Source organism: Heptranchias perlo, chromosome 8, assembly GCF_035084215.1.
Source record: "Heptranchias perlo isolate sHepPer1 chromosome 8, sHepPer1.hap1, whole genome shotgun sequence".
Lineage (NCBI taxonomy): Eukaryota > Metazoa > Chordata > Chondrichthyes > Hexanchiformes > Hexanchidae > Heptranchias > Heptranchias perlo.
In genome coordinates, this window is record NC_090332.1 from 28,737,077 (window position 1) to 28,755,269 (window position 18,193).

At 39.4% G+C, this 18,193-nt stretch overlaps 2 protein-coding genes across 4 annotated transcripts in view; one reads left to right on the top strand and one right to left on the bottom strand.

The window, feature by feature from the left end:
• The window catches only part of rab3gap2 (RAB3 GTPase activating protein subunit 2 (non-catalytic)), a 95,434-nt gene extending 88,326 nt beyond the window's left edge, over positions 1 to 7,108 (top strand). For all 3 annotated transcript variants that reach the window (XM_067988876.1, XM_067988877.1, XM_067988875.1), the window contains exons 33-35: positions 647 to 862; positions 3,231 to 3,389; positions 6,137 to 7,108. In XM_067988876.1, the coding sequence (XP_067844977.1) occupies positions 647 to 862; positions 3,231 to 3,389; positions 6,137 to 6,286 (525 nt within the window). In that variant the 3' untranslated portion in view covers positions 6,287 to 7,108. The remainder of the gene's footprint in view (positions 1 to 646; positions 863 to 3,230; positions 3,390 to 6,136) is intronic.
• Positions 7,109 to 13,748: 6,640 nt separating this feature from the next.
• iars2 (isoleucyl-tRNA synthetase 2, mitochondrial) overlaps positions 13,749 to 18,193 on the bottom strand; it is a 64,858-nt gene continuing 60,413 nt past the window's right edge. Inside the window, exons 21-23 of the mRNA XM_067988878.1 lie at positions 17,905 to 18,095; positions 16,102 to 16,246; positions 13,749 to 14,693 (exon numbers count right to left, since the gene is read on the bottom strand). Coding sequence (XP_067844979.1) covers positions 14,542 to 14,693; positions 16,102 to 16,246; positions 17,905 to 18,095 — 488 coding nt within the window. The 3' untranslated portion in view covers positions 13,749 to 14,541. The remainder of the gene's footprint in view (positions 14,694 to 16,101; positions 16,247 to 17,904; positions 18,096 to 18,193) is intronic.

Sequence of the window (18,193 nt, forward strand, 5' to 3'; positions counted from 1 at the left end):
ATGTTATTTGCCCTGTAAATGCTAATGACGTTAAGAGAAAATAAACCTTTTGTATTAGAATTTGGAAATTATAAATGACTGAAAATTTGCATTCAGTGCCTGGTAGAAATGGTGCAGTAACAAAGTATGCTGTAAAAGTTTTTCTCATCCTCTGAATCATACTAGTACATAATTCTATTGCGATATTGTAAGAGGTGCCTTGCTTGGGCCTAGCAACAAAAACACTATTGCTCCTAAGTTTTAAGTGATAGTAAATTGACATCAGTCAATTCTGGGATCTGAGTTCAAATCCAACCCATAATGATGAAGTTAGTCTGAGCAGTCTCGATCCACAGCACAAAAACCATTGCTTATACAGCACTAATTTAGTAATATCACTCAGACAGGCCACAGAATTGCTAAAAGACATGGAGTTTCATTCTACAGCTGATGTGGGAGTGCTTGATCCTGACACTAGTTGCTTGAAAATGAAAATGTAAAGTGTTTCAGAACTGATGCCTCCCTCAATGAGCACAAAAAAATGCAGAATTTTCTTTCTCCTATGCTTTGGAAAAACAAAGGACTGTATTTGTATAGAACTTTATCATGTCTCTCAGATATAATTAATTACTTTGCAGTGCAGTGACTTATGTACATTTTCTTCCAGTTCCTAATTAAATTAGTCAGTGCTGCAGTGCAGGAACTAATAAAACCGCCAAAGATTGAGTGTGCTTCTGAACAGCAACCTCATCGAGAGCAAAATGAAGATTGGCCATCAGTGGCAGTGGAGCTGTCTCAGAACCTCCAAGTGAATGAGGATGTTATCCGGCGACATTATGTATGTGAGCTGTACAGTCATGGAATTGACCAGATTGGTGAAGAGGTATCCATATTTGTCATTTGTTTAAAATGTGTAATTAGAGTAATGGAGTACCTGAGATGTTGGTTGTATTTCTTCAATAGCCAGGAAGATGGGATAGATCAGGATGCATAGCTTACTGCAGCCAATGTTCTGTGATTGACTTTTCTAGAGACAGAATATGACACACTGAGAGTAAACATCGTACCTGTGTGGAATCAAGCTTCGGACTGGTTATTTTCCTTATCTTCCTTCCGCCCTCCCAACCCCACTAGGCAGAGACCTAAAGCTGCAACCCTCCATTCTAGTAGGAAGCCAAGCAGTTAACACTCAAGTCCATGAGCTGCCCAGCTTACTTTTATTCTGTCACTAAAGTAATTTTTTTTCCCCCTATTTAACCTTTTTTTTTAAGATTTAGTGCTACTCTTATAACTGGTCCCTGAGATATTAGGAACATAGAAACAGATGTAGGCCATTCAGTCCTTGTTCTGCCATTCAATTAGATTGTGGCTGATCTGTATTTCAACTCCATTTACCAGCCTTGGTTCCATATCCCTTAATACCCTTACTTAACAAAAATATATCAATCTCAGTTTTGAAATTTTCAATTGACCTAGCCTCAACAACTTTTTGGGGGAGAGAGTTCCAGATTTCCACTACCCTTTGTAAGAAGTGCTTCCTGTCGTTACCCCTGAATGGCCTAGCAATAATTTTAAGGTTATGCTCCTTGTTCTGGACTCTCCCACCTGAAGAAATAGTTTCTCTCTGTCTACCCTATCAAATCCTCTAATCATCTTAAACACCCCAATTAGATCATCCCTTAATCTCCTATACTCGAGAGAACAAAAGCCTAGTCTAAGTAACCTGTCTTCATAACTTAACCCTTTTAGCCCTGGTATCATTCTGGTGAATCTGCACTGCACCCCATCCAAGGCTAATATATCCTTCCTGAGGTGCGGTACCCAGAACTAAACGCAGTACTTCAGGTGTGGTCTAACCAGAGCTCTATATGACTGTAGCATAATGTTCAAGAATAGCTTCGGTTGACACTATCGTGTATTCACTCATTACCAATCACGATAGTCCAATCAAGGTTAAGAGAATTGCTCAAACTAATTCACTTCCAATTCTGTGTCCCTAAAGGTCAATTACAGAATATGAGTACTGGCCATTAAAGGATAAAACCAGGAGAAAAGGTTCTAGATGCCATTTCCCGCTGTCACCTGTTAATTTAAATTTTTCTTTAAAAATTCAATTAACTACTTTTCAGTAATTGTTGGAAGAGGAGGCTGCCTCACTGTTTCTTAAAATTAAACTTCAAATGCACTGTCATAGAATCATAGAATAGAATCATAGAAGTTTACAACATGGAAACAGGCCCTTCGGCCCAACATGTCCATGTCGCCCAGTTTATACCACTAAGCTAGTCCCAATTGCCTGCACTTGGCCCATATCCCTCTATACCCATCTTACCCATGTAACTGTCCAAATGCTTTTTAAAAGACAAAATTGTACCCGCCTCTACTACTGCCTCTGGCAGCTCGTGTGCAGCCTTTTCTATTATACACTTTGTATCTAGTTCAGTAAAACCCCATTCATTGAATCCCTTCAGAAACAAAATTCTCAATTAACCAAATGGGAGGTGTGCTCCTTACCCTTTCTGTAAATAGCTGAGTCATCAAATCTGGTTTTATTATTACAGACCCTGAAGATCAAGACTTTGTCCTCACAAACTGATGTCAGGGTCAGTAGGAAAGAAATTGCTTTTATACAGTGCCTTTTACATCCTAAGGATGTCTCAAATTGCTTCGCAGCCAATGAACTATTTTTGAAATGTAGTCACTGTTGTTATGTAGGCAGATGTGGCAGCCAGTTTTTACACAGCAAGGTTCCACAAACAGTAATGGCAGACAGGGCAGTCAAACTGACACTACATCCCTAATAAGAAAGGTATAATACACGATCCACAGTATAGCTGAAATTAGAATTGCCGTCTGTGACATTGAGAATGGAATCTATTTGTGGAGTTGGTTAAACTGTAGCTCTTTAATTACTTGATGATGATCACCTACTTGGAGTCAGCAAAGATCAGAAAAGGGAAGAACTTCTATTTATATAGCGCCTTTCAGCCCCCACTTTCCCAGGCTCTGTACTGGCTTAAAAACTGTTTAATCTTCAACTTCTTCCAGTTCTGATGAAAAGTCATCAACCTGAAACGATAACTCTGTTTCTTTCTCCACAAATAATGCCTGACTTGCTGAGTATTTCCAGCATTTTGTGTTTTTATTTTTGATGAATATTGTCTAATCAAGACTTTTTAGTTTGACTCTAAAGTAACAAGATTTCAGTCAGTATCTCTATGACTTGATTTTCATGTGTTATCTGTGTTCAGGTCCTTCTCCAGGTGCATGATCAGGAGGTACTGGCATCCCAGTTGCTTGTGCTGACAGGGCAGAGACTTGCATATGCTTTACTTCATACACAAACTAAGGAAGGCATGGAGCTGCTGGCCAGACTCCCTCCAATGTTGTGCACGTGGCTTAAGGCCATGGTGAGTGTTAACATTAACTTTTTGTTGATGGAATATACATAGCTAAAAGAACAAACACAATGTAAAAGAAAAAAACTGTTGTGCACAAAAAGCTTTGAAACCATGAACTTTTTGTAAGCTTTCTTTTGCCAGAACCAGATTATTCTTCTAATCTTACAGTCTGTGTGTTATACAAGGTGGTATTTAAAGTATTGACTGTTTACTCAATATACTCTCTTCACTTTGCAATTATCTTACTAAAGGCTGGGGAGAGGAAAAACTCATTACCATATCTTTTTAAATAACTAACCTTATCTCTGGATGTTGAAAAACTTGCATTTATATGTAATATAATCTAATCTTCTAAAGCATAGATAACTTGAGGCAGTGTAACAATAAGCATATTCAAGAACAGTGTCACATGTGTATTAAGAAAATCTCATGGGAATACCAAGAACTGGTCGTTTGGCTAGTGGTCTGAGCCGTAATACAGTAATTTAAGAGCTTTGAGCAGTTCACCAATCAAGTATAATAAGGAAAGTTTATAACAGATAGTGTGCTAATTGTCATCAGCAGGTCACTTATAAGAATTGAATGTTGATTTGGGACTTTTCAGCAATGAAGCATGTGTATGAATCATTGCCTTATTTCTCAGAGAAGCAATTGCTAGTATGAATCAACCATATCAGATTGAACTTGAAGAATCTAAAAGTAAAAGGAGTTGATGAAAAGGGAGTTTCATTTTTAAGAACTGATATGGAAAGTCCATCACGTTTTAGTCTTCGAATTGAGTTCCTGAACAATCTACACCTGTAGAATTTTTGTTTGCCCAATGTGGGATGCACACAGCTGCGATGGAGATCAACAGAGGCAAGATTTAGGGATCCCCAAATGTGTGCACGGATTCTCCTGAAATGAACCAGCTAAAACCATGAGGCTTACTGGTTCGAGGCTTACTGGTTCAAAGCATACTGGTAAATAGCCTACCCATTAGAGCACATTATCAAGAACCTAGTGGGAAGAATCTAGCCACTGTTGACAGGTCTACCCCTCCAGATGATCCAGATTGGCTGATCAGTCATCAATAGTGTCCTGGAGTACTGCAGAACTGCCTGGCTCAGGTATTTGAATACAAACCCTGTATTCCGATGTAAATTTTCACAAAAAGGAGAGGACAGGGGAAATTAACAAGGGGAAATAAAGTACTATAGTTTTTCAAGTTTAATGTTTGAGAAGTTCCCCACAATAGATGCCATATTTAAATTCAGAAAGCTAGCTGCAGTCCATTAAACTGAAGTGTTGATATGGTAGGTTATTACCGAGAACTAATCTACTGATTCATTGAAATAATCGTAGTACAAACAGGTACTTTAATATTTGTGGAAAATAATTAAAGATTTTTTAATATTAAAATGCAAATTTGTTTTAAAACATCTTGAGAACATCAGCATACACTCTCAAAAAATTCTTACTAGACTATTGCATTTTTATATTAAATGGACAACTCGATTACCATAGGGCAATATTAACATTTTGACAAGATACATTCTACAGTGCTTTGAGCAAATGTGCAGGGGAAACACAGAAGTGGAAGAGTCGGTCCTGGACACACTTCTTTTTAATGTGCAAAACAGCATTTTTGCTTTTGTAAATGTGGTCAGATATATTTTCATGAGCTGAAACGTGTCTGCACATTTTGTGCTTTACAACCTCAGATTTAATGCAAAAACACCTCTCTCGATGCTGTATCTTTTATGTTGGATTTGCTATTTTTTTCCTTATGTGACCATATGGAATGTGAGCAACAAAAAGCTCAGCCTATGAAGCACCTCTTAATTATCAAGTCTCTCTTTTTTGTTTTCATTTGAGATTTTGTTCCATATTTCTGCAATTTCTATTTGTATGCATTTGCAACAATTTTTTGGCCAATTTTCACTTAACCCTTACCATATTTGAAAAACAAATTTATTGTATTTAATGTTTGAAGTGATATATGACTGAAGACATGCCAGGAAGATGAGCAAGCACCAGATTATAGCTGCAGCTCTTGGCTACCTTTTGCTGTATGCAGCTAACTTGTAACCCAGAGATGGCATTGCCAGTGGCTTACCAGGTTAAACTACCCACAGCTGTTATCCCTCTGGCGTATTCCTGATTAGCACTGCAGTATCAGCTAACGTTCTGCTTACACGTATCAAACTGGTGACTGATTCAGCAGTCAGCACTGTCATCTCCTCTCCCAGTGAATAAAATATCATACTGCTGTACTTCCCAAAGTACAGGGGATCACTGTCTGCCATCCTAGGTGTCAGTAAGTGACCAGGTTTGTATCAGTCATGTGAAATCTTACAAGGCTTTAAAATGTAAGTTAGATCTTGACTGTATCCTGCTGAACTATGGGCAAGTATGAGAGACAGTTGAAGAGCTGTAAGGTTGTGTGGAGATTTGACATGGGCGAGCAATAACTATGGAACAGGTTAACATTACAGCATGGAATCTTAAACCAGCTTCCTAGACTGGGTTTTAATAACCTAAAGCACTTAGTAGTTGAATTTCTGGGGGAGTTCTCTGAATCATCTACTATTTCTGTCGATCTTCTGCCAAAGTTACTGTGGATTACCAGAACCCCCATGAAAATTAAGTGATAGTTTTGAAGCTCTTTAAAATGTCATTAGCTCATCATCCTTTTCTAGTATTTAAAATATTTGGTGTATTGTGCGTGACCAACATTCTTACCTTCTATTAATCACATTTTGTACAATTTCCAGGATCCTCAGGATCTTCAGAACACAGATGTGCCAATTGTAGCAACAGCTAGACTGGTGAGCAAGGTGATAGAACTCTTACCTGAAAACCATGGCCAATACAGCCTGGTGCTGCATCTGTTAGAAGCAGTCGAAGCCATATCCTCCTTGTGACAAGAGTTGGCCAATTTTTATTTAAGTAGGTCTTCAGATTTGACCAGCTGTGAAGAGCTTGGATCATTTTGATGTAAATGAGCCATTTTCTGTTGCAAATAATCATGTTCTTGAATGGTTATTGTTATAGATGGGTACAGAAAGGGTTCTGTTAGACTCTTTAGTTTCCTGTTCTATTATGTTTGATATTCTAATGCCCAAATACATTTTGCATGTCCATGTTTATATACCAGTGAGCTTTGCTTCAGCTATGTCATTTTACTGCTAAAAGATGGCATCAGTCTCAGAAGATACCATATTGTGTTGCAATAGCTATGCAGAATAGATATCAGCTGAAGCAAGTCTGTATCTCAAGGTATTATGTAGTGAATAAGTTATAGTGTGTGGTCTTATTTTCTGGATATTTATAGTGAAAGCCATACACTTGTGGTTTTGAATCCCACTGTTGGAGCTGAAAAAGGATAGAGGAATTTTGCGATATATTTTTCTCTGTAGCAGTAGATAACCCAAACCACATACCAAGAATAGTGATGATGATTTAATAAACAGTAATGAAGCCTTATGTCATGTAACTTCTGTCACACTAACAAAAGGCAAAATTTTGGAGTTTATTTTGTTAATGTAAAGACAAAAGTTTTTATTCCCTCAATTTTTTTGCTCTAAAACAATATGCATTTGTATAATGTAATAAAATGAACAGTGATCAGACACCAATGATGAGGTGTACAGTTTGACACATTTCCACACTAATCAGTGGGCATAAACCAACTGTGTAGGATTGTAAATTATTGCTCATTAACCAAATAAACACAATTGAACCCATGCTGAGTTGCTTTTTGTTTATGCTCTAAGAATGAATGTTGTTTACTTTTTGTACCAATAATTGGAGTACAGTGCCTGTATGTGATAGTTGAAATATTTGATTGAAGCTGTGAACTAGTTTATTTAAAATACACTAAACAATGCTGTGAAACTGTCTTTTTGGTTAAGGTCCAACTGAAGAGAAAGGTAATAACTACATGGTCTATAAATAACTAGAGCAAAAAATTGCAGCACTGAGATGTAAAGCCTGACTTTGCAGTTAGTACTTGCAAGTGTATAATACAAATTGACCCCCAATTCACCAGTGACTATAACAAGCTCTAATAATTTATATTTAAAGGAAAAGGTAGGTGTAAGAGGGGTAATCCTATCAGATTAAGAGTTACAAAAAAGATTTTCAGTCCTCTGCCAATGAGGCAGAAGTGTTGTTGGACAACTTCAGTAGTAGCTAAGGGAGTAAAAAAACACTACTATGACAGCATATTTATTAAACTTGACTAGTTGAAAATTTAGTCCAGCACTGATATTTGGTGACAAAAGGCTATCTAAACAAAGTATTTGATGGCTTGGCAGGAAAGTAGAAAATCCAATTTAAAATGGCTGTAATGTAATTGTTATTGTGAGCTAAATTCTTCTGTAAAGATAAGGTCAAAAATCTCCACTTTTGCAATCCTCAGCCCAAAGGTTTCTGCCAGTTCATTTTAATGGGTGTATAATTCTGGTTGAATTGTTTGGGACCTGGTGTCTGAAATTTAACTTGCTGTTTTCCACTAAATTAATGCAATAATCATGGGGGACTTTAATCTTCTCAGACTGGACAAATCAACTTGGCGAAGGTAGTCTGAAGGATGAGTTCATGGAATGCATTCGAGACAGTTTCCTAGAACAATACGTCGTGGAACCAACCAGGGAACAGGCTATTTTAGATCTTGTCTTGTGTAATGAGACAGGATTAATTAATTTCACAGTAAAGGATCCTCTGGGGAAGAGTGGTCATAATATGATAGACTTTCACATTGAGTTTGAGAGTGACAGACTTAAGTCCAAAACTAGAGTCTTAAACTTAAATAAAGCCAATTACATAGGTATGAGGGGTGAGTTGGTTGGGAAATTAGATTACAAGATATAACAGTAGATAAGCTGTGGCAGACATTTAAAGAAATATTTTGGAATTCAACAAATACATATTCCATTAAGAAATAAAAACTCCACAGGAAAAGCGATTCATCCGTTGCTAATTAAACAAGGATGGTATTAGATTAAAAGAAGAGACTTATAGAATGTTGCAAAGAATGACCAAAAAATTGATAAGGGAGAAAACAGAATGAGTAAACTAGCAAGAAATATAAAAAAAATTGTAAGAGTTTCTACAAGTATGTAAAAACGAAGAGAGTAGCAAAAATAAACATTGGTCCCTTGAAGGCTGAGACAGGAGAAATAATGGGGAATAAGGAAATGGCAGAGACATTAAACAAATATTTTGTATCTGTCTTCACAGTAGGTGCCATAAAAAGCATACCAATAACAGCGGGGAACATGAGAGTGAGGAACTTAAAACAATATCAGTAGAGAAAAAGTACTAGTCAAACTAATGGGACTAAAAGCCGACAAATCGCCTGGACTTGATGGCCTACATCCTAGGGTTCTAAGAGGTGGCTGCAGAGATAGTGGATGCATTGGTTGTGATCTTCCAAAATTGTTCCAGCAGATTGGAAGGTAGCAAATGTTACCCTGCTATTCAAGAAAGGAGGGAACTACAGGCCAGTTAGCCTGACATCAGTAGTCAAGAAAATGCTGGAATCTATTCTTAAGGCAGTTGTCAACATGGTTTTATGAAAGGGAAATAGTGTTTAACAAATTTATTAGCATTCCTTGAGGATGTAACTACCAGGGTAGATAAAGGGGAACTAGTGGAGGTAGTATATTGAATTTCCAAAAGGCATTCGATAAGGTGCCGCATAAAAGGTTGCTACGCAAGATAAGGGCTCATGGGTTGGGGGGTAAAATTAGCATGGATAGAGGATTGGTTAATGGACAGAAAACAGAGTAGGGATAAACGGGTCATTTTGAGGTTGACAGACTGTAACTAGTGGAGTGCCACAAGGATCAGTGCTCGGGCCTCAGCTATTTACAATCTATATTAATGACTCATGAAGGAACTGAGAGTAATGTATCTAAGTTTGCTGACAATACAAAACTAGGTGGGAAAGTTAGCTGTGAGGACAAAGAGTCTGCAAAGGGATACAGACAGGTTAAGTGAGTGGCAAGAAGGTAGCAGATGGTGTATAATGTGGGGAAATGTAAGGTTATTCACTTTGGGAGGAAATATAGAAGAGCAGAATATTTTTTAAACTGTGAGAAACTATTAAATGTTGGTGTTCAGAGACATCTGGGTGTCCTCGTACAAGTACAGCAAGCAATTAGGAAAGCAAATGGTATGTTGGCCTTTATTGCAAGGGGGTTGGAGTATAAGAGTAAGGAAGTCTTGCTACAATTGTACAGGGTTTTGGTGAGATCTCACCTGGAGTACTGTGTATAGTTTTGGTCTCCTTATCCAAGGAAGGATAGACTTGCCTTGGAGGCTGTGCAATGAAGGTTCACTAGATTGATTCTTGGGATGAGAGGGTTGTCCTATGAGGAGAGATTGAGTAGAATGGGCCTATACTCTCTGGAGTTTAGAAGAATGAGGAGTGATCTCATTTGAAACATAAAAGATTCTGAGGGGGCTTGACAGAAGATGCTGAGAGGTTATTTCCTCTGGCTGGCGAGTCTAGAACTAGGGGGCATAGTCTCAGGATAAGGAGTCAGTCAATTAGGACCAAGATGAGGAAAAATTACTTCACGCAGAGGGTCGTGAATCTTTGAAATTCCCTACCCCAGAGGGCTGTAGATGCGGAGTCATTGAATAAGACCGAGATAGATAAATTTTTGGACTCGAGGGATATGGGGATCGGACAGGAAAGCAGAGTTGAGGCCAAAGATCAGCCATGATCTTATTGAATGGCAGAGTAGGCGCAAGGGGCCGGATGGCCTACTCCTGCACCTAATGTTCTTAACCAGTTGTGAACTAATTGACACCATTTCCTTTCACCACCACAAAGCACAGATTAAGATTGAGTGGATGGAGAGATTGGATTATGATGAGCGATTACGTAAATTAGGCATGTTCTCACTGGAAGAGAGAAGGTTGAGGTGATATTATTGCCAGGTTTATGATTCTAAAGGGACGAGATAATGTAGACCATGATGAGCGATTTCACCTTGCCCTTGAATGGGAGGGTAAATTCAAAACTAAGCTGTGGAAACATTTCAGTGAGTGAGTATGGAATTATGGAACAGTCTATTTTAATGCAAGGAGTCTTGCGAATAAGGTGGATGAACTGAAGGTGTTGATAAACACATGGGAGTATGATATTGTTGCTGTCACAGAGACATGGTTGAGGGAGGGGCAAGACTGGCAGCTCAATATTCCGGGGTACAGAATCTTCAGGCGAGACAGGGGGGGGGGAGGTATAAGAGGAGGGGGGGTCACAATATTAATTAAAGAATCAATAACTGCCATAAGGAGGGATGATATATTAGCAGGTTCCTCTAATGAGGCCATATGGGTGGAGCTTAAAAACAAAAAGGGGGCAAGCACTTTGATGGGAGTGTACTATAGGCCCCCAAACAGTCAGGGGGAGATAGAGGAACAGATATGTAGGCAAATCTCAGAAAATTGTGCAAACAATAGGGTAATAATAGTGGGGGATTTCAACTTCCCCAATATTAACTGGGATACTCAGAGTGTAAAAGGCTTAGAGGGTACAAAATTCTTAACGTGCATCCAGGAGAGCTTTTTGAGCCAGCATGTAGAAAGTCCCACAAGAGAGGGGGCGGTACTGGACCTAATTCTAGGGAATGTGGCCGGCCAAGTGGAAGAAGTGCTAGTAGGTGAGCACTTTGGTGACAGTGACCATAATTCGGTGAGATTTAAGGTGGTCATGGAAAAGGATAGGGAGGGGCCGGAAATAAAGGTTCTAAATTGGGGGAAGGCCGATTTTAATAGGATAAGGCAGGATCTGGCCAAAATGGACTGGGATCAGCTGCTTGTAGGAAAATCCGCATCGGAGCAATGGGAGTCTTTCAGAAGGGAGATTGAGACCATACAATGGCAACATGTTCCCGTAAAGGTCAAGGGTGGTTCCAAGAACTCCAGGGAACCTTGGATGTCAGGGGATATACGAGAATGGATTAGGAAAAAAAGGAGGGCTTTTGGCAGATACAAAAGGCTAAAGACGGAGGAAGCCCTAGAGGAGTACAAAAAGTGCAGGGGGATACTTAAAAAAGAAATTAGGAGATCAAGGAGGGGCCATGAAATAACACTGGCGAGCAAAATAAAGGAAAATCCTAAGATGTTTTATAAGTATATTAAGGGTAAGAGGATGACTAGGGAAAAAATAGGGCCCATTAGGGACAAAAATGGCAATCTGTGTGTGGAGCCGGCAGATGTAGGAGGGGTTCTAAATGAATTTTTTGCATCTGTTTTCACTATGGAGAAGGACGATGTAGACATAGAAATACGGCAAGGGGACTGTGATATACTCGAACATATTAACATCGAGCGGGAGGTATTGGCGGTTTTAGCAGGCCTAAAAATGGATAAATCCCCAGGCCCGGACGAAATGTATCCCAGGCTACTGTGTGAGGCAAAGGAGGAGATTGCGGGGGCTCTAACACATATATTCAGAACCTTTCTGGCCACAGGGGATGTGCCAGAGGACTGGAGAACCGCTAATGTAGTACCATTATTCAAGAAGGGGAGTAGGGAAAAACCGGGGAACTACAGGCCAGTGAGCCTAACATCAGTGGTAGGAAAATTATTGGAAAAAATTCTGACGGACAAAATTAGTCTCCACTTGGAGAAGCAAGGATTAATCAGGGATAGTCAACATGGCTTTGTCAAGGGAAGATCATGTCTGACTAATTTGATTGAATTTTTTGAGGGGGTGACTAGGCGTGTGGATGAGGGTAACGCAGTGGATGTGGTATACATGGATTTCAGTAAGGCCTTCGATAAAGTCCCCCACAGGAGACTGGTCAAGAAGGTACGAGCCCATGGAATCCAGGGTGCCTTGGCACTTTGGATACAAAACTGGCTTAGTGGCAGAAGGCAGAGGGTGATGGTCGAAGGTTGTTTTTGTGACTGGAAGCCTGTGGCCAGTGGGGTACCACAGGGATCGGTGCTGGGTCCCTTGCTGTTTGTGGTCTACATTAATGACTTGGATATGAATGTAAAAGGTATGATCAGTAAGTTCGCTGATGATACAAAGATTGGTAGGGTGGTAAATAGCGAGGAGGATAGCCTCAGTCTGCAGGACGATATAGATGGGTTGGTCAGATGGGCGGAACAGTGGCAAATGGAATTTAACCCGGAAAAGTGCGAGGTGATGCACTTTGGAGGGACTAACAAGGCAAGGGAATACACAATGAATGGGAGGACCCTAGGCAAGACAGAGGGTCAGAGGGATCTTGGTGTGCAAGTTCACAGATCCCTGAAGGCGGCGGAACAGGTAGATAAGGTGGTAAAGAAGGCATATGGGATACTTGCCTTTATTAGCCGAGGCATAGAATATAAGAGCAAGGAGGTTATGATGGAGCTGTATAAAACACTGGTTAGGCCACAGCTGGAGTACTGTGTGCAGTTCTGGTCGCCACACTACAGGAAGGATGTGATCGCTTTGGAGAGGGTGCAGAGGAGATTCACCAGGATGTTACCAGGGCTGGAGCGCTTCAGCTATGAAGAGAGACTGGGAAGATTGGGTTTGTTTTCCTTGGAGCAGAGGAGGCTGAGGGGGGACATGATTGAGGTGTACAAAATTATGAGGGGCACAGATAGGATGGATACTAAGGAGCTTTTTCCCTTTGTTGAGGGTTCTATAACAAGGGAACATAGATTCAAGGCAAAAGGCGGGAGGTTTAGCGGGGATTTGAGAAAGAACTTTTTCACCCAGAGGGTGGTTGGAGTCTGGAACTCACTGCCTGAAAGGGTTGTGGAGGCAGGAACCCTCACAACATTCAAGAAGCATTTGGATGAGCACTTGAAATGCCATAGCATACAAGGCTACGGACCAAATGCTGGAATATGGGATTAGAGTAGACAGGGCTTGATGGCCGGCGCGGACACGATGGGCCGAAGGGCCTCTATCCGTGCTGTATAACTCTATGACTCTCCCTAGGGAGACGGTGGGAGCAGATATTGTTGATTCATTCAAATACAAACTTAATAAATTTCTTTCAGAAAGTAATATTTTGGGATACAGATGATGAGTAATTTGAGACATGACATATGGTAAGCATAGCATGCTTGTAAGGAACAGATGACTTAAAGTATGGTTCGCAAAGCTTTCCACCACTGGGGGTTTTCCTCACCACCTTGCTGAGTCTGGTGTACACACAATGGATACAAGAACTATAGTTTCTGACATACAGAACCCACAAGTATCCAATAGCTGGGGCTAATCCAATACAAACTGATTATTGTACACTAAATGTTACATTTTCCTAGTTCCCTGTTACTGTTTACTTCTAAGTAAACAAGAGTTAAATTAAAGTTCAATGAGAGACAACAATGTCAAAAGTTTCTTGAGTCCAGAAAACCTTATTTTGTATAAAAATGTTCAATTTTTTTTTATTACTCATCAATCCCACTTAATTCCTTATCCTAAACTATGACAAGCAATATAGATGGTTACCTGGTGTACATTTTGTTTCCTAATTAATTCAGGCTACAAACATGATCATAACATATACAAGTTAGACTGTGAATATTATACAAGTTTGGAGCATTTGTTAATTCAAAAATGTAGAAACTTTCACCTTATCCAACACTATATAGTCAGGGGAAACTGGAAATTAACTTCATGGTTAATCTAATAATTACCCATGTGGATTGTTCTTCCTTCTGTACAACTGTAGTTCATTCTGAAATGGTAGCTGTGATGAAGTTGTTTAAAGCTACAAAGTTTAATCATTTCACCCTCAAACCAGGAAATAGTTTGAAGCAAAAAGTCAGAATCCAGTTTCATTCTCCACTGCAATGCTGACCAACCAAATGCTTGCCTCAAATGGAACTGCTTATTACAGCCACTGGTCAGTCTTATTTTTGGTTCACCTGCATAATCTTTAATATTCAGCTATATTAAAGCCATATGAAGCCACAATTACCAAGTGAATAGTTATTTATAATTTGTATGACTTTCAAATGGGAGATTTGATAAAACCCCATCAAACTCAACTATTCAAGGAGAACTCAATACCTCTGAGGCAGGGATGTGAATATGAAATATATAGCACTAGCCATTTGTGGTGAAAGCTAGTTTCACATTGCATATTAGCCCATCATCCTTGTTTCCTTCAGTGCTTACATTAACCATTATCTCTTGGTATATAAATTAAGCACTCCATTTTCCAGCAATGACTTCCAGGCAACGAGGACAAGGTGTTAATGCTGAATCTGATGTGTATTTCTTACATCGAGGACATCTTTCTTTGGCAGCCGTTTCAACAATTACTTTATATGATGATTCCTCACAAATATCGCCGCCTGTCAAGCAATTAGGAATAATTACATTTCCATGTAAATATGAAAAATTCTTGCATACAAAAACATTCATTCTTATAATCTTTACAGAACAGTTCTTCCTACAGGGAAAAATCACTTTGGTATCACCTCGAAGACTACCTTCAGTTCTTTTCCTCCAATTGCCCTGTTAAGAATTGCCATTTATTATTTCTTTATCATTATAACAATTTTATGTCCTCTCCTGACCTTGTCCCCATTACTGCTTTAGGCATTGAGGGAGTAGAATAGGTTTTATGACTAATACAAACCTTGGCTGCACTAAATTGAGGATAATTTAATTACAAAGCCAGGCCAATGGGAGATTTGCAAGATACGTACAAGAATTCACAAATATAAAAATTATACATTTCTGTACTTCAGTTGTGAAATTCGTTTTGAAAATCAAGTGGTTTTAGCATCCTTTTGTTCAGTCCAATTTTTTTCTCCCCATTAATTTTTTTGTTAAATAATGAATGCTCATTGCATCTTCAAGGCATTTGACTTGAAGGAGCTCATGACCCTAACCATACAAGGGAGCAGAATTAATATACAGTCATAAATCCAAGAATGTTTCAACATCAATTTTTACTTCAGCTTCCTGATGCTGTCAGGCTGAGTAACCCTTTCAAGCCGATGTCTCCAGTGATGCTACAGTCTACTTCTCTTTAAAAAAAATTGAATTAAAATTAAATTGATGTTCAAACACCAAATTCCCACTGTTATTTGCTTTTTACATTAAAAATGAATTACACAATAACTTAATTTAAGCAATCAGTAGACTATACTTGTTTTTAAAAATTCACAATTTCCACCTTAATGGATAAAACAATAAAAACATTAGGTTACATCCCGTTAAATATTTAGTTCAGGAAGTAACTACTGAATCAAACTTCAATATTACAGGATGCTGTAATTTTAAATGGTGTGTTGGTAACACTAGCTAATATCTCAATTTCCATAAGCTCAAGCTAATTAATTAAGTTAACAAAACTAATTATGAAATATGAACCTCAGTACAAAACCAACTCCATACCCAAATTTCCAGAATAAGCTGTTTCAAAATTGATCCTAATGGCAATCTGCTAGTCGATAATTATTTATTCTACTGTGAACAGCAGCTTATCAGTTCTTCATCCAATTTATACCACCCACTGTGTGGAAAAGAACTTTTACAAGATAAAATTGCAACGTAGTCTGATATTTGAATTATACTATGGAGTCAGTTATTTTTAGTGTATTCCCACTAAACTCCCCTTCTAATTTGATCTAACCTTCCAGTTATTACTTATAACAAATAGTTTCTTCAAATATATTCAAAGTTGAAGGGAAATTTAAGGTTCAAAAATGATGGTCCATTACAAGAAACAGTGACTGTATCAAGCTAGTTTACCTTCTAAATTGATTACAAACTTTCCTCCAATAAGATCTGTATCTGCAGGCAAGTCACGAGGAACACTAGTAAGTAAAGTAGTGCGTGATGACATCATTAGCTCATTCAGTTGTGAAGTACTGGATATTTGCTCATCCTGCAACCTCTTGAGACAAGAAACAGGTAAACTTAGAATGTAGAGTGCCATACTTTTAAACCGGAGATGCAGTCTTTTATATACTAAATTGAGTCCAAAACCCATGTCCACTTTATATGTAAAAATGTGCTATATGCCAACATATTTACAAAAATGGACCTTGAAGATATTTTAAAAATAGAACACGCACTTGTTCCCATGGTTTTTGTTGCAGGCAATAGGGGTACAGCCTGGACCATGCACCAACTAATGACGTGTAATTTGTTAACCAATAGGTGCACAATAGTGGTCCAATGGCGATTCTCTCCCATTTTTCTTTCCCGTAGCACTAGAAATCAGCAGTGTGGAGAGACAGTGACCATAAGCACACATTACACCATTCCATGGTGCAATGGTTTTCTGATTTCTTGTGTACAACAAAATAACTATGTGGATCGCTCAAATAAAATATTGTAAAATGTTGTAGAACTGAACGGATTATAAACATTGTATGCTAGTTGATGAGATACATCAAAAACCATGACTCACCAGCTAGGTCGGTCAGCATTTTTAAAGGGAACAGTTAAAATGGACATTGTACTTGGCTTCCAAATTACTGAGACAAGGCAGCTTCTCTTTAATGACGATTTAGTAAAGATAGTTTCTTTGATGGTCTGGGTAGAAGAGAGGGGGGATTAAGGACTGGTGCGGGACAAAAGCATCATGACATCCGCCAGGAAACCAGGCACAGACCTGCAAGATCCATTGCCTCTGGTCACACACCAGCTGCACAGAGTTGGAAGCCCTTCCTATTAAATACCAGGGTCTTCATACGAAGTCACAGGGCAATGTGTGCACAATCAATAATTCCCTGGATCTGTGGGAAACCAGCAATTTGGACGAAGCCCAGAGCTCGCTCCTCTTGTTTGGCTGCCTCCATAGGAAAGGTGATAAAATGGTTCCGCTTGTCGAAGAGGGCATCTGTGACCTGCCTTACGCAGCAAAGGACTGCAAATTGACCTGTTACCTATTGCAGGCTGGAATAACCCTGAGGTATAGAAATTCAGGGCCACCGTGACCTTTATAGTCACAGGCAGTGCTGAGTGTGCCGTGGTGCTGGGCTGCAGCCGCCGGACACACTGTTCTTCACTTAAGTTGAAGTAGGACATTCTGTTGCAGAAGATCCGCATGGTGCAAGTGCTCCTGCACCACCCCCTCTTTCGCCCTCGTGCCATCAGATGCAGGTCTCTGTTGTTTTCCTTGCTGCTGCTCCACCTCCTACACCCCCACCTCCTACAACCCCACAATTCAACAGGCAGAGCACCCCAATTTGATAAGACCAGCACTTCTTCACATGGTTTCAGTTGGGGTACGGAGTCTATGTATTGTGATGCATCACAGTTGTGGGGGACAGGCTGGATGGACCAGAGGGTCTTTTCCTGTCTGTCACTGTACGTATGTTCGCATATGCGATCGCCCGGGTGGACTAAAAGTTGTCCGAACCAAATTGTCAGGGGAAATCAGGCATGAGAGATCCTGATCTGAAAATCGTGTCCCTAACACTCACTTTTCACCCAAAAAACTGATGTAACAATGTCTAATTTCTGTCTTCTCAGATTAATAAAATGCCTGAAAAAACTAAATTTATATAAATTATCACAATTTCTTCCGAAGTTGGCTAGAATTACCTCCATCAGCTCAAGCAGCAGGCTAGGCTCAATGATAACGGTTACATCATACTCAGCTGTGTTTTTGCCAGAGACAGAGCTTAAGAAGCTATCTCTCATTGCACAAGCACCCTCAATAGCCTCCACTACACCTGGCTTCCTCCAAACAGAACTGCTCTTTATCCAGCCAGTGCGAAACACACTCAGAGGCTCTGAAAGATAACCAAGGAACAATATCAGAAGCTTGTTGTCTATTTAATCTTGATTTAGACAAGCATTCAATGTATTTTGAATCACAAGGAAATTCATT